Source organism: Molossus molossus, unplaced genomic scaffold (assembly GCF_014108415.1).
Source record: "Molossus molossus isolate mMolMol1 unplaced genomic scaffold, mMolMol1.p scaffold_m16_p_23, whole genome shotgun sequence".
In the NCBI taxonomy this organism is placed as follows: Eukaryota; Metazoa; Chordata; class Mammalia; order Chiroptera; family Molossidae; genus Molossus; species Molossus molossus.
This window is the reverse complement of record NW_023425359.1, coordinates 8,837,957-8,852,404: the sequence shown is the minus strand read 5'-3', so window position 1 is coordinate 8,852,404 and position 14,448 is coordinate 8,837,957. Positions and strand designations below refer to the sequence as shown.

Genomic DNA, 14,448 nt, shown 5'->3' with positions numbered 1-14,448 from the left:
CTCAACTATAAATACTGTCCTATTTTTATTCTCCTCCATCAGAAAATTAGCTAATTTTTATTTTTTTTATTAAGAGATATAACTACTATCTTAACTGAGGTGATTAAATATTGCCAGCATTTCTATACAGCGGCACCAGCAGCACCATGCCAACAGTGAAGTCTGACTGTCTTGTTAGTCTATAGATCAGAAAAATAAAAAAAAAAAAAACAACTAAGTATTATTGCAAGTAATCAGGAGCTTTAAAATTGCAAATTCATATTATAAATTTCATGTCAGTCCATGAAATGGAGAAATTCATATCCATGAGCTATAAACAATGCAATGTGTGTAGACCTATAGAAAAAAATGTAAAATGGTTTCATATCTAACAGTCTTCACAAAACAGCTTTTCACCTCCTTTCTGGAACATTTGGAGACATTACTTTTTTTTTTTTTTTTGCATTGCTCAAAGTTAGTACCAGATAAGCTGAATGTGAGAGACCAAAATATATACATGTTTTAAAAACAAACCCCGTGATACTAACTACATTCTCTGGAATGTTCACTATAACCATAACTGTCCCCATCTTTATAAAAAGAATAACATCCCTTTACAATTGACTTTGACATACGGTAACATATCTATTAAAGACTCCCCTCATAGTAATATGTAGTATTGGCAATAATGATAATGATAATAATAATACTGATAATAATAATAATACAATACCTATTACACTGTAATATATAGCAATAATAATGGTAACAAAATATATTTATTAGAAACAGGATTTGCTTGTAAAATGCCTTAAGGAACTTGACCTCCTTTCTCTTTCCTAACTTGTAAATCAATCAAATGGTTAGCAGAATGCGAATCGATGAACAAAACATTTACTAAATGCCTGCTGACAGGCACGCTGAGTGCAAATTCTGAGTGATCTGAGTACCAGCTCTGTCCGTGCAGGTTTACCAACAGTCCTAGAGAGAAGAGTTATATTTGTTTTACAGAAAAAGAACCAAATCAGGAAGACTTTGCATAGCTCTCATGAGAACGCAAGTGAAATTATTATTTTTTAAGTTCTACTTCTTGAGTCACTCTTTAACTTTTATCTAGATTACGCCTCAATTATTTAAATTAATAAAATTTAACTTACTGGGGGGATTGAATAAGATATATCAATCAAATAAAATAAACCTCTTAATCATATCTAGTGATGATCAAAATCAATTCAGATCCATCTTTATAAGTTAAACATATGTCAATGTTAGGTCTAGTCCAAGGTTATTTGCAAAAGTTACTGTTTCAATGTAACAAGCAGTTGCTAAGAACTTTTCAGAAGCTACCACATTTAGAGAACTTTTGTTTTTGAACAAATGTAATTTATAAGGTAACAGACTCAAGGTTCCCATGAAAGTATATATCATACACATAAAATAGCAGTTAAATAAATATGATCATAAAAATCACAAAAATTATGTGCTGTTGGTGTTCCACGGAGGGAACACGCTTTCTCAGTTTGGGAAATGCAGTGTCTGCGAGCTCACCCCAAGCCAGGGCAAGGATGTAGAACGAAGGTGCGGATGCACGTATGCGTGAGCAGAGAAGTCAGTGGCCAGCAGCAAACAAACACTAAACAGTATCTCTTATGAGGGAGGTTAATTCATTATCAAAGAAGGACAGTTTTATATATTTTCACCTCTATAAGCTAATTGTTTACTTAAGCATAATATTAAAACAGCCATAATCTCCTTCATCATTCTGTTCTATGTAGAGGTTCTTTTCTCAGAGAAACAGAATTCTTTTATTTTCAAAGTTTACAATCTCAGGCTTTAACTCTTACCATCATGGTTGCTTCCCTGAGCTTATATTTCTACTGACACTCACAAACTCTTAGGTGTTCATTTTAAAGAAACACAACCACAGAAATAGGATAAAAAAGTAATCGAGCTGCAAAAGTGCTCAGGCATCCCACATACCGGTACCAAGGAGAGGATGGTAGGTAGGAAAACGGAATCATCTTCTATATTTTATTTACAAACCATTTTCACTCATCTTTGTTTTGCTTCAAATGGAGGGAAAAAGAAAGTAAAGGATACACTGTCTAATTTATGGAAATAAATTAGTCCTCAGAGTCCAAAAAGATAAATATTAGCAGACATGGTAGAATGAAAAAATAATTATTTTTATTTTAAAACATTGTCTATTTAATTATTCATTAGACATAGAACTCAAAACTACTCACTTTCAGAGACATTATTATTCACTAAATCACAAATATATAGGGCTGTTACTTTTACTTATTTCAGAACATAAAGAAACTTTTGACCTTAGAACATAAAGAAACATTTATTATGACTGGGTTGTAGTCAAACTTATTACTAAAGAAAGTGTCTAATCCTCAGTTGGTCTGCATTCATTCATACAAAATACTTACACTGCTTTTGACATCCTTCAGCTTCGGAAGAATGTCTAATCCGAAGCCATCTGCCTGTCCCCGGGTCTTATTCCCACCATTCATGTAGTTGCCAAACGCAAGAACCAAACCTAGAACCTGCATGACCCCTGGGCCATTCTTCAATGTCTGCAAAACAGAATAAAGAACAACTGTTCCATTATACAAAGTTTTGTTTGAATTATCTGAAGTCAGTGGCAGATATTCATGTTATACTGATAATTTGGGGTCATATCCAAGCTTTATTATTGTTCATTATAATATTTAAAGTATTTTATTTTTCTTTATTGATATTAGAGAGAGAGAAAAAGAGGAAGGGAGAGGGAGAGAGATAGAAACATCGATGAGAGAGAGTATCAACTGGCCGCCTCCTGCATGCCCGCCACTGGGGATCAGGCCCACAACCTGGGCATGTGCCCTGACTAGGAATCAAACTAGCAACCTCTTGGTGCCTGGGTCATGCTCAACCACTGAGCCACACCAGCCGGGCTCATTATAACAGTTAAAGAGGAGTGTCTCCAAAGTGAATAAATCTAGGCCATTTCCATAAAACAAATAGGCTATACTATGACAAAATAATGTCATTGCTAGCATCCTAATTGTACCTACTTCTGGAGCAACACAGATTTTTGGCATAGTTGGGGGAAACCAAAACATACTTACAAAGACTGAGGTCCAGATTTAGATTTATCCCTGAAAAATTCATACTCACGTCTTCCAAACCACAAAGTTTAACCTGAGTTTTCATGTCACGTCCTCTGAAAACACGCCTTTATCAGCTTCTTACCACTTTTTAAAGTGCTTTACCAAAACCAGAACAAATGGGCCTATAAGTTTGTGACAAATTGTTTTAAATGTTAATATTGCTCATTTCAGCCAAGGATTTATTCCTTGTTTTCAGAAGCATATTGATCTTCTGTTGAGTCAAATTGCTGATCCTAAATCCTTTGATTGGAATCATTTATGTTTTCTTAAGGGATCCTTCCAAATATGACAGGAAGTAAGTAAACCGCCTCAATGTACGAGAGGGCCATGAAAAGGGAAGAGTCTGCAAAAGCAGAAGGAACACCAACCCCCGAGGTTGACGACCAATGACCCCATGTGAGCGTGGGGACAGTGCGCCTACTCGAATATTTGCTTTGTCCTTGATGCTCAGTCGTAATACGTTCTCTTCAGTGGGTTGCTAGCCTTCTAATTGTATGAGTGCTTAGAATAAAGAAAACGTTTTGGAACATGAACATGCCTGAACACAACTGAACATCAGAACTCAAGCTCTCTGTCCACAACCCACCTCACACAATTTCTGCAGCAGTTCAAGTTTGCGACGAATTGAGCAAATGCCTTCGGAAAACGTGGACTGGAATAGGATGCAAAAGACACGCTCTGAAAAGTTGGGGATTAGCGACAGCTCATAAAGGAACCTAAGGAAACAGAGCCAAGCGGAGAGGAAATGTATCACTCGTACAAACAGATGTTCAGCTTCATAGCATTCATATCAGCGATGAACAGAAGACACTGCATTTTCCAAACGGACAGAGCCCACCCGGAGCCTGGATGCCCACCCCAGGGTCCTGCGGTATGCTTACTGTTCAGGCTTGTCCAGAGACTTGGCGTTTTCCTTGTCTTTGGACGACCGGCCATGCTTTTCAATTTTTTCCAGTTCATCTGACTGTGCTCTCTGGAAATCAAAAGCCAAGCTGTTTTTTAAAATCGGGTCAACTGAATCCCTTAGATAATGATGATCTTAATGCAGCAAAAGTCTATATATTTTTCTATTTCTTCACATCTTTTTGTAGTAAAGCTTGACTTCATTCACGAGGCATTTTAAAGTGCAAATATGTTTAATGAAAACCAGATTATCTCCAAATCTTCCAAATAATGTTATTGACTATCAGTGATCTGCAAAACACTTACTTAGTCAAGCATGCGTTAAAACAACACAGTCTTCTTCTCTTGCTTTTTGGCTGTTTATAATACTCTCCAGAATGCAAGGATTTCATTTTAAAGTGGTATTTCTTATTAGGGAATCAATTAAATTTGGAAACAATTTGATCCTAAGGTTGTTATAAGATTGTTAAAGAAAAAAGAAACAGGACTTATTTAACTACTGCAATCATTGGTTATGGCAGTAACAAAATAAGAAAAATAGAATTGAAATAGTAAATCATGGAACAAAAAGGTTTTTAATTCCTCTGCTGAATTTTCTTTTTGACACAAAAAAAGCCCCAGGCTTTTCTTCCTAAGTGTTCCCAACCCTTTATAATATTAAACTAAAAATGTATCAGCATAAATTTGTTTCTTTATAGGGGAGGATATGCATTTTTAACATAAGGTAGAAAACTATATAGACTTGGCGAACCATGGATCTATTCTTCTTTTGGGAGGTTTTTTTTATGTGTAAGTCTTGTCTTTTTTTATAACTCACATAGATGTTTCCAGTCAAATACTACATTTTCTAAATGCACTAACAAGTGTCAATAAACTCCCATAACTTGAGTTCCAGTCCAGTCCTCAGAACTTAAAATCCTTTCAACATTAGTTTTTGTTTAAACAGAAAAGCAGTTCAACCAAGACCTACTGTAGAAGATAGACTCTGATAGATTTCTAGAGGCTACATTTCATCTAAACAAAGCTATGTTCTGCTTTGCATTCACTGTTTTGATATGCAGGTTTTAAACTGATGAGATTAACAAAGACAAGTTCCTCAAAGGAAGCTTCTTTTTACAGGGGAAGAGGATTTAGTACATTTGGCTTTTGGAGTAGAATACAACAAAAGGATCTAATGTAATAAAGGAGGCGCATTTAATGCAAGTATCCCAAGATACTCCAAAAATGTAGACCCTTCATCTAGAATTTCAATTGCATAGTAAGTTTACTTCTTTCTTCTTCTCCTGTTTACTGTGGCTTTTCCTATGAGTTTTAGGGGAGTAAACACTACCTCATTTACTTATAGTTACCACCTACAAGAATGGGTCCCACAGATGATATCATAATGCCTTTTAAAGCCAAGTAACAAGGTGGCATTTAATAATGACCAAACTCATCTTTCTGGCAAATGAGTGACAGAAGTAAGATAAGAGAATATAAAGTTAAGGATATTGATAAGACAAGGGTTGTTTTAAGACATACGGGTCCACCATATAACTCCTAGAAGAAAACATTGATAGAAAACGATTTGACATCAGTCTTAGTAACATCTTTTTGGCTATGTGTCCTTGAAGTAAGGAAAACAAAAGCAAAAATAAATAAATGGGACTTCATCAAATTAAAAAGCTTCTGCATAGCAAAAGAAATCATCAACAAAACAAAAAGACAACCAAGTGAATGGGAGAATAGGGGGTAGGCAAAAGTAAGTTTATACTTGTGAGCACATGAAACACAGTTTATTTCTTGTATTATTATTTACTAGTTATTGTATGTTTTTCCATATGAACCATAAACCTACTTTTCCCCTGCATATTCACAAAGAATATATCCAATAGGGGCTGATATTCAAAATATATAAGGAACTCATACAATTCAATAATAAAAAATAATCTACTCAACCCCTGCCTCAACTCCAACTCCAGTTGTCCTATGTACTGCTTTCCAGAAACAGAATTTCTCACCCAAAATACATTATAGTTTTTCACTTCTATGCCTTCGATCAAACTCCCCATCTTCTGGGAATGTCTTCTCAACTCTTCTCTCAAACATATTATGGTCTACCAGATAAGAAGAACCCCAAACATTGCCTAACTATGACGATTATTTTAGCTCCCCTAAGATCAAATAAGGTTGGATCTTCAGCAATTCTCCTGATCTCCACAGAACCCTCTCCAGGCTCAATAACATGAGCCTGCAATTGCTTAGTTGCCTACTTGACATCCAGCATTTGATTCGAGAAAAAAAATCTGTAAGTTTTTTTGAATGAAATAGCCTTTACTGTATTGGACTGGGAATTTCTTAGCAACTTTAAGGGGAAATGTTTCTGCATTATTTAAAGGGCAATTTAAATATTATTTTGAGCCCTCGCTAGTTTGGCTCAGTGGTTAGAGCGTCGGCCTGCGGTCCAGAGAGACCCGGGTTCGGTGCCCGCTAAGGGCAGGTACCTCGGTTGTAGTTTGTCCCCGGCCCTGGTTGGTCGTGCGGGTGGCAGCCACTCGATGTATCCCTTTCACGTCGATGTTTCTCTCTCTCTTTTCCTCTCTCTCCCTCCCACTCTATCTGAACAAAAAAACAAAGAAATGTCCTCAGGTGAGGATAAAAAGTAAATATTATTTTGAACATTACACATTCTAGAGCTTATGGCTGGACTATATACTATTTGATGAGTCATATTTTCTTTGGTCTTGAAAACTAACGTTTTAAGAGATATACTTTTTATAGTCCATAGATTCACCTCTTACAGCCCCATAGATCTTTCTTCCCCGGGTACAATAAACACATGGAATATCTTTAAATGCTCGGGGCTGAAGGGAATTTACAAACTGGTGGCCGCATACACACAGCAATCCAAAGTTGAGTACTTAACCGTATGTTGAAAAACATGCAAGTAAACAAACAAGCAAAAAATTCAGAGTCTTTCCCAGCCAGTGTAGCTCAGTGGTTGAACATCGACCAGGCACCAAGAGGATGCCAGTTCAGTTCCGGGTCAGGGCACATGCCCAGGTTGTGGGCCGGATCCCCAGTGGGGGGCATGCAGGAGGCGGCCAATCGATGTTCTCTCTCATCAATGTTTCTATCTCTCTCTCTCCCTCTCCCTTTCACTTTCTCTAAAATCGATAAAGAAAAAAAAAGTTTTAAAAAAAAATTCAGAGCCAAATACACATGAGATACCATCTGGAATCATTCAATTTCCTAAATAAGGTGGATAGGAGTTTTACATCCTTAAAAGAATTGACTATGTATTCCTTTAATAACTTTACTGCACATTACATTTTAGTTGTTGCAATCATGGGCATCAAGGAGGAAGGGTAATTATCCTCTCAAGCTAATAGGTCAAAAACATCCAATGTTATTGTTCATACATAATATCAAGTCATGACTCAGCATTAGTAAAAACCAAGGCTCTTAGCATATACTTGGAAAATAATCAACATTTACTACCACTAAAAAATCTCTACCTAATATGACCATACACAGGCAAAACCTGAAACTCTTCCATATGAACTACAATATTTCTAGCCATAGCACACTCCTGTAGCATCAGCAGAATAAGGGACCTAAAAGAGGCGCAGTGAACATTTATGGGGTCAGAATGGAATAATTTATCATGGTTGCTAGCCAACTGCACCATTTCCCTAGTGTTTTCCTGCCACCATGGAAAATTACTGGGGAATGTTTAGTACACATGTGTCAGAAGAGACTGTCGTCCCAGGAGAGAGAGCTGAATAGTTATTAAAGAACAAATATGCAAGAAATACTTTCTGTCCTCTACCAAGCTAAAAAGTGTGTTACTGTCCTCAAAGAATCAAGAGGCAGATCCCGGAAAAATGTAATTAATATAAAAACAATGGTTGGTAGAGACAGGCAGGATGCTAATAACCAATTCGACACTACACACAGGGATGCGCAATTCATGTTCTTGGGGGGGTGGGTGGGGGGGGACGACGACTCCTCAGGCACCAAAAGAAGCAGCATTAAAAGGAGAAGCAAAGGAGCGTTTTCATGATCAAACAAAGTTTACATTTTAAAACTAAAACACAAGAAAAAAATAGCAGCAGGGATCAAAGCTAGAGTTAAACCAACATAAAAGTCATTCCAAAAATAATTTGTATCTAGGAAGAATTTATTCTCCATCTACTTTATAGAGAATTTGAGGACAGCACTAATAGATCTTGTTTCCTCCTCGCCTCCTCTCTTTTCCAAACGGTAGAAATCTTGGATATTTCTTAGTTTCAGGTCACTACATATTCAAGACAGGCCCGTGGATCAGTAGTCGGACCAGAATTTCTCAGGCAAGTGTGAAATCTAGCATAGGCATCTTTCCTTTTGTGGACCCTGAGAACTAATGTGCCTGTGAAGAAGGACTCCTGGTGGCTAAATGGGTTCAAATTTATAAACAGATGTCCAGCGGCCGTGTTAAACAGGGGCCTCTCATGCTCTCTGTTTCCGGGGAGCAGTACTGAGCTCCTGCTGTCTGAGTGGGCCCTTACAAGAGAGTTCCTCGGATCTTATTCTAACTGATAGGACTCCGCTTTCCCTGTCCAATCAGAGCTGCACAACTATATCCCAATTTTCATCTTCACTAAACAGAGTGGCTCCATTCTGACCAATAGGGACAGTGCTTTTTGGACCAATCAAACTGTGAGAATTTGGAGCCCTCATCTGCATGAAAACAGACCAATTAGGGACTGGGGACAGGAACTCGTCTCTAAGTCAGCTTCACGTCTGTTTTGATGGAGGGCACTTTCAATTTCCACGGAAGACGGCATTTCCCATCCTGAGCTGTAACCCCCGAGTGGCACAGTGTTGCCTCCCTGAAGCTGAGCTGATACCAGACCTGCCTCGCTGGGCCACCTGGCCTAAGCTGTCCCCCAGCCGTGCTGTGTCATAATGGAGCGGTCTCATGGCCATGCTGTCCCACCACTAGGCTGTGTCCCTGCTGAGCTGTTTCACAACTGAGCTGTTTGTGCTGAATAAAGTCTCTCTTCCCTCATGCATCCTGGGGACTCCTTTTGGTGTTGATTTGGTGGCAGTTGACATGTTCCATAAATATTTGTGCTTCTAGCTACTGATAGAGGCTGCATCTCCCCTCCTCAGCTTTATGATCTTTTTAGGAGTGGGACTTAAACTGCCTTATATTTTGTGTTAAAAGACTATTTAATGAAATGTTACGCCCTGGCCAGTTTGGCTCAGCGGTTAGAGCGTCGGCCCATGGACCAGTGAAATGTTATATAATAATTAAATTTGTATGCATATTTTAGCCGCCCAACAAAAGTATATTCTCCTTGCAGAGGGGGTACCAGCATACTGCCTAGAAGTGTAAACTATGTACAAAAACATAAGTGGGAAAAGAAAACATGGACGTACACAGTATTTCTCAAGGTGTTAATATAGACTATAATTTTACATATATTATTTTTAATATTTAGTTAAATATTAAATAATATATTTTAATATACATGGAACAGCCAGAAATAGAGCCATCAGACATATCTTAAAACAAAACAAAACAAAACAAAACAAAACAAAACAAAAACGTGTCTGCCCTGGCTGGTTGGCTTAGTTGGTTGGAGCATTTTCCCACACACCAAAAAGGTGACGGGTTAGATTCCTGGTCAGGGCACATACCTAGGTTGCAGGTTCTATCCCTGATGGAGGCAAGTGATCAATGTTTCTCTCTCACAGAGATGTTCCCCCTCTCTCTCTGTCTCTCCCTCTCTCTGTCTCTAATATCAGTAAACATATCCTCAGGTAAAGATTAAAAACAATACTTCAACTTTACCAAGTGTTTGCCATTTGCCATTTTTAGCTACTATATTTTAAGATGATTATAATAAAAGGACAAATATCTGTCCACTTCATTATATCTTCTGGTTCAATCATTTCTAAGCATCTACATAATTAAATGAATCATATAATAGTATATATTACTTTGTGATTTCCACTTTATAGTGTACACATTAAATGATTTAAATTATGTTTGTAGAGAGATTGCATTAGCCATCAATTTCTTTTCAGGAAGGTAAAAAAAAATATTTATAAATATGTTAGAATAAGAAAGCATTGGATGCCTAGGGCTGAAAATTAATGGCCTGGTCTACCAGTACCTATCCAGAATGACGACTCACCCTTCTGTAAGCAGCTCACCTAGTAAGGAGACTCAGAAAGGAAAGGTTAAGTGTAACACTGATAGCCTAAAGAGTAACTGTTGCACTGTGAGGTGACATAGTAAATTTCAAGGGATTCATTTCTGTACTGGGTCTAGTAATTTAAAACAACATGGATGAGCCCAGCCATGTGGGCTCAGCAGTTGAGTGTCAACCCACACACCGAGAGGTCGCTGGTTCAATTCCTGGTCAGGGCACATGCCCAGCTTGTGGGCTCGAACCCCAGTAGGGGACGTGCAGGAGGCAGCTGATAGATATTTCTCTCTCACAAGGATGTTTCTATCTTTCTCTCCCTTCTAAACATATTAAAAAAAAAAAAAGGTTGGTTGGGGAAAAGGAGAAGGTCAGGAGCAGGAAAATGTGGCCTAGAGTTTGTAATACATCCTCCCTTTAAGTCTCCTTCCTCAACATTTAAGAAAGACAGTAGTAACCTTGGACAGTACACATAGGTATACGCTGGGGATATGCTAATCCAAGCTGCTCAACAACTGCACTTCACTTAGGGGACAGGCTCTGGAATACACCATCGGACACTCGGTTTTCTGATGCATTGATGAGAAGGAAAGAGCCCTTGATTCAAATGTAAAAGTAAAAACCAATCCTCAAATTAACTTTTTGGAACATCTAATGACAGTTACTCTTTCTTCCTTGAAATAAGGTGATGGAAGGAAACTTGACTCGTTGTGGTGAACACACAATTCAATGTACAGATGATGTATTACAGAATTATATACCTGAAACCCATATAACTTTATTAGTCAATGTCATCCCAATAAATAAATAAATAATGATCAAAACCTTGATATTTTAAAATGCATTCTATATAACTGAACTTCTCAAGGCTAGGATTATAAGTACCATAAATAATTGTTTCATTCATTTGGTAAATAATTTTTGTACTGCTTACTATGTGACGAGGCAATATAATAGCAAGGGGAAAAGAGACCTAGAACTTTCATGATATTGGAAAGGGCAAGAACAAAGAGAAGCGCATATGAATGGAATATGTGGGTTAAGTGCTCTAAAGGTACAGATTTAAGAGTCTATGATAGGGTTTGTGATAGGGAAGAATCCCTAAGGAAGGGACGAATGAGAACTGAAGGTTCAGGAATGTTTACTAGGAGGGGAGACGGTAAGTAGAAATTTCCTGTCTGAGAGAACAGCTTTCGTCAAAGCTGCTGTTCTAGAGGTGGGACCTAGGAGATTCTGGGAAACAGAGGCCAGGTGGCTGGAGGGCAAACGGCTGGGAGCGAGGTGAACTGGATGGTGAACTGGAAAGACTAGTTTTGCACGGTCGGACCATGCAAAATTAAAAACAAATGTGAAAAAATAGTACTCAGAGAACCCACCTGCAAACAGTAAACAGCCCTCAACTTCACAAGCCAATAGTGCACATAAAAATGTTAACTGTTCTCCAATAAGTCAACCTTTTGAATATCACCATTACAATCTCTTATTAAGATAAAATTTGTGTATGAACAATCATGTGTCATGTATTTCCCCATTCTTCCAATGCAGCAGTGTTGATGCTTTACCTTTCGTTTTTAGGAATGCACTGAAGATAGCTGGTTTATCTAAAAGGAGCTGAGCTGTAAAAAGTGAATCAATAATTTTATGACTTGGCAGGCAATATCACATCCTCCATGTACAAGAAAGAAATATAATTTCTGGTTTTTATTAAGTCTATAGAGTCAATCTGTAAGTGATTTAAGATCTAAAGCTTTTCATTTTTAATTCTGAAATTCACCTTAAGCCCATTTATAGTTGAAAATAAGCATATTTGCAGAGATTCCATGAACCGACTCAAGAAAACAATGAAACATAAGAGTATGATAGTTTTAAATCAGCTATGTGGAAAAAGTCAATTCTCCTCTCACATTTGTTTGAAGAAACTAATGATTAAATGTTGCTGAAAACATGACTCAATTAAACACCTCTAGGAAGTTATGGGCACACAGATGGCTAATCCAATTCATTTTCATTAATGGAATACAGTACACACTTTTGAAGATGCTATCATATGACATGTGCCATATCCTTCTTCCAGATTAGAGTTTATGGTATGTCAACTACCATGCTAAGTAAAGGCTCCTGAAACTATAAAGGATGCCTGTGAAATCCAATCCTGAGAAGTGTAAATGTAAACCTCTAATTTTTTCAACTCTACCTGCTCCCCGCCCCACTCCTTATAATTGGATTAGAGGTGTTTTGATACAAAGGGGTGTGGAATTTTTTCCCTTCCAATCCTTTCTTAAACATTTTTTTCAACTGAACTTGGAATAGAATTCATTTCTGAGGTTTAGTTTTCTTTTAATATTTAAGATTTCTTTGTGTCTTGAATATGAAATAAAGGAAAACTTGAAACACACAATTCAACTAAGTTCTACATGGGCATTTTTACAGACATATTTTTGACTTAATGTCAACCATTCAACACACTAAAAAAAAAATAAGGAATCAACCTTAACTACTCCTCCATTCCCCACTCGACAGTCCCTCACTTCCCACCCACTCACACACTCACTGTGCCTCATAAATAGTGTATATATATTAAAAATCAGAAGCAAAATATATATATATTGAAACAACTGTATATGTTATATACTGCTTATAAAGAGTCTTTACTTTCTGAACTCAATAATGGCCAATAACCCCTAGTAAACTAGAAAGATTTTTGGTTTTGAAAACTCAGAAGGATGTACTGTATTTAGTAACTATGTAGCTTCAGTAGGTTTTAATTCCTCAGTAAACAGGAATTGGGCCCTTAGGATTGTGCTTTTGAAATTAGGGTGTGTTTAGGTTTGGAGGCTGCCCAAAATTCATTCACATCTAGAAGAGAAAGCTCACTGCCAAACATATGCAATTAGGGGAGAAAAAAAGATTATATTCTAAATAAGGTTTGTATAACAAATACTTCCATCTGTTTCACAGAGATCAAATACAACTACTTTGAAACAGTCCAATGACATTTCAGCATCTGGCAAAAAAGAAAGCATGTATTTATGGGAAAGGTTTCAGGTTAGTTATGTTATTTTGCCCTCAAGGATAAGTAGTGGAATGCTAAAGAAGATTATTCCTCATATATTTAATAACAACAAACTGAGTTTAAACATTAAACTCCAGTTTATTTTTTCTAGATAACATTTTCTAGACTAAATTCAAATGTTCCCTCAAATACCATTATTAAATTATAATGGCAAAATTAAGATTCCATTCCAATACCTTTAAAACACTGCCTCAGATCTGAAATTAATAATTACAGTTTGCCCACACAGTCAAGTTTGAAACACTCCCAAGGAGACCCAAGCCAAGTGCAGCTATGGACATGTCACTTTTCCTTCTGGAGATACCTTCACATGAGCAAGACTCACACCACATGGAGTGACAAGTTACTGTACATGTGAATTACATGCCCAATAAAGCAAACTACCCCAATCCTTAAACCTCCCTACAATCTGAGCCAGTTATTAACTCTTAACCCTCAATTTACTCCCCTTAAATCCACTCTGAGATAATGGACTGGCTCTTGGAATTTCCTCCTTCATAGTGAACACAGTGTTAAGCATTGCCAGTAGGAGGTGCTGGAAGGACACTTAAGGGGGAAGGAGGCTCTTCTCCCTGACTCTGGTGTGCAGGTGTCTGCCTTTTCTTCCTCCTGCTGTACAATTAATGAACAGTGTGGTTGTGTGAGAACATCTGGGGTCCTCTGTCCCAGCCCTATCTGCAGTAGCACACCCAGAGTGTGCAGGGTCTCTTGGCAACCTTGAAGTTCTAACCTAGGCCCAGTGACCTCTACAAAGATAAAAATTATATGATCATATTAATAGACACCAAAAAAGCATTTGACAAAATCCAGCACCAATTTCTGATAAAAATGCTCAGCAATTTAGGAATAGAGGGATCATATCTCGACATAATAAAGGCCATATGTGAAAGACCTACAGCCAATATTATCAGTGGAAAAAAACTAAAAGCATTTCCCTTAAGAACAAGAGCAGGACAAGGATGCCCACATTCGCCACTCTTATTTAACATAGTACTGGAAGTCATAGCCACAGCAATCAGACAGGAAAAAAAAATAAAAGGTATCCAAACTGGAAAGGAGAAAGTGAAACTGTCATTATTTGCAGATGGCATGATATTATAGGTAGAAAACCCCAAAGACTCCATCAAAAATCCGCTAAACTTAATAAATGAAT

The 14,448-nt window shown here is 37.4% G+C and overlaps 1 protein-coding gene across 1 annotated transcript in view; it reads right to left on the bottom strand.

The window, feature by feature from the left end:
• Positions 1-14,448, bottom strand: part of FMN2 (formin 2) — a 316,345-nt gene that overhangs the window by 118,730 nt on the left and 183,167 nt on the right. The window contains 3 exon segments of the mRNA XM_036277697.1: positions 2,418-2,564; positions 3,727-3,856; positions 4,022-4,113. Coding sequence (XP_036133590.1) covers positions 2,418-2,564; positions 3,727-3,856; positions 4,022-4,113 — 369 coding nt within the window.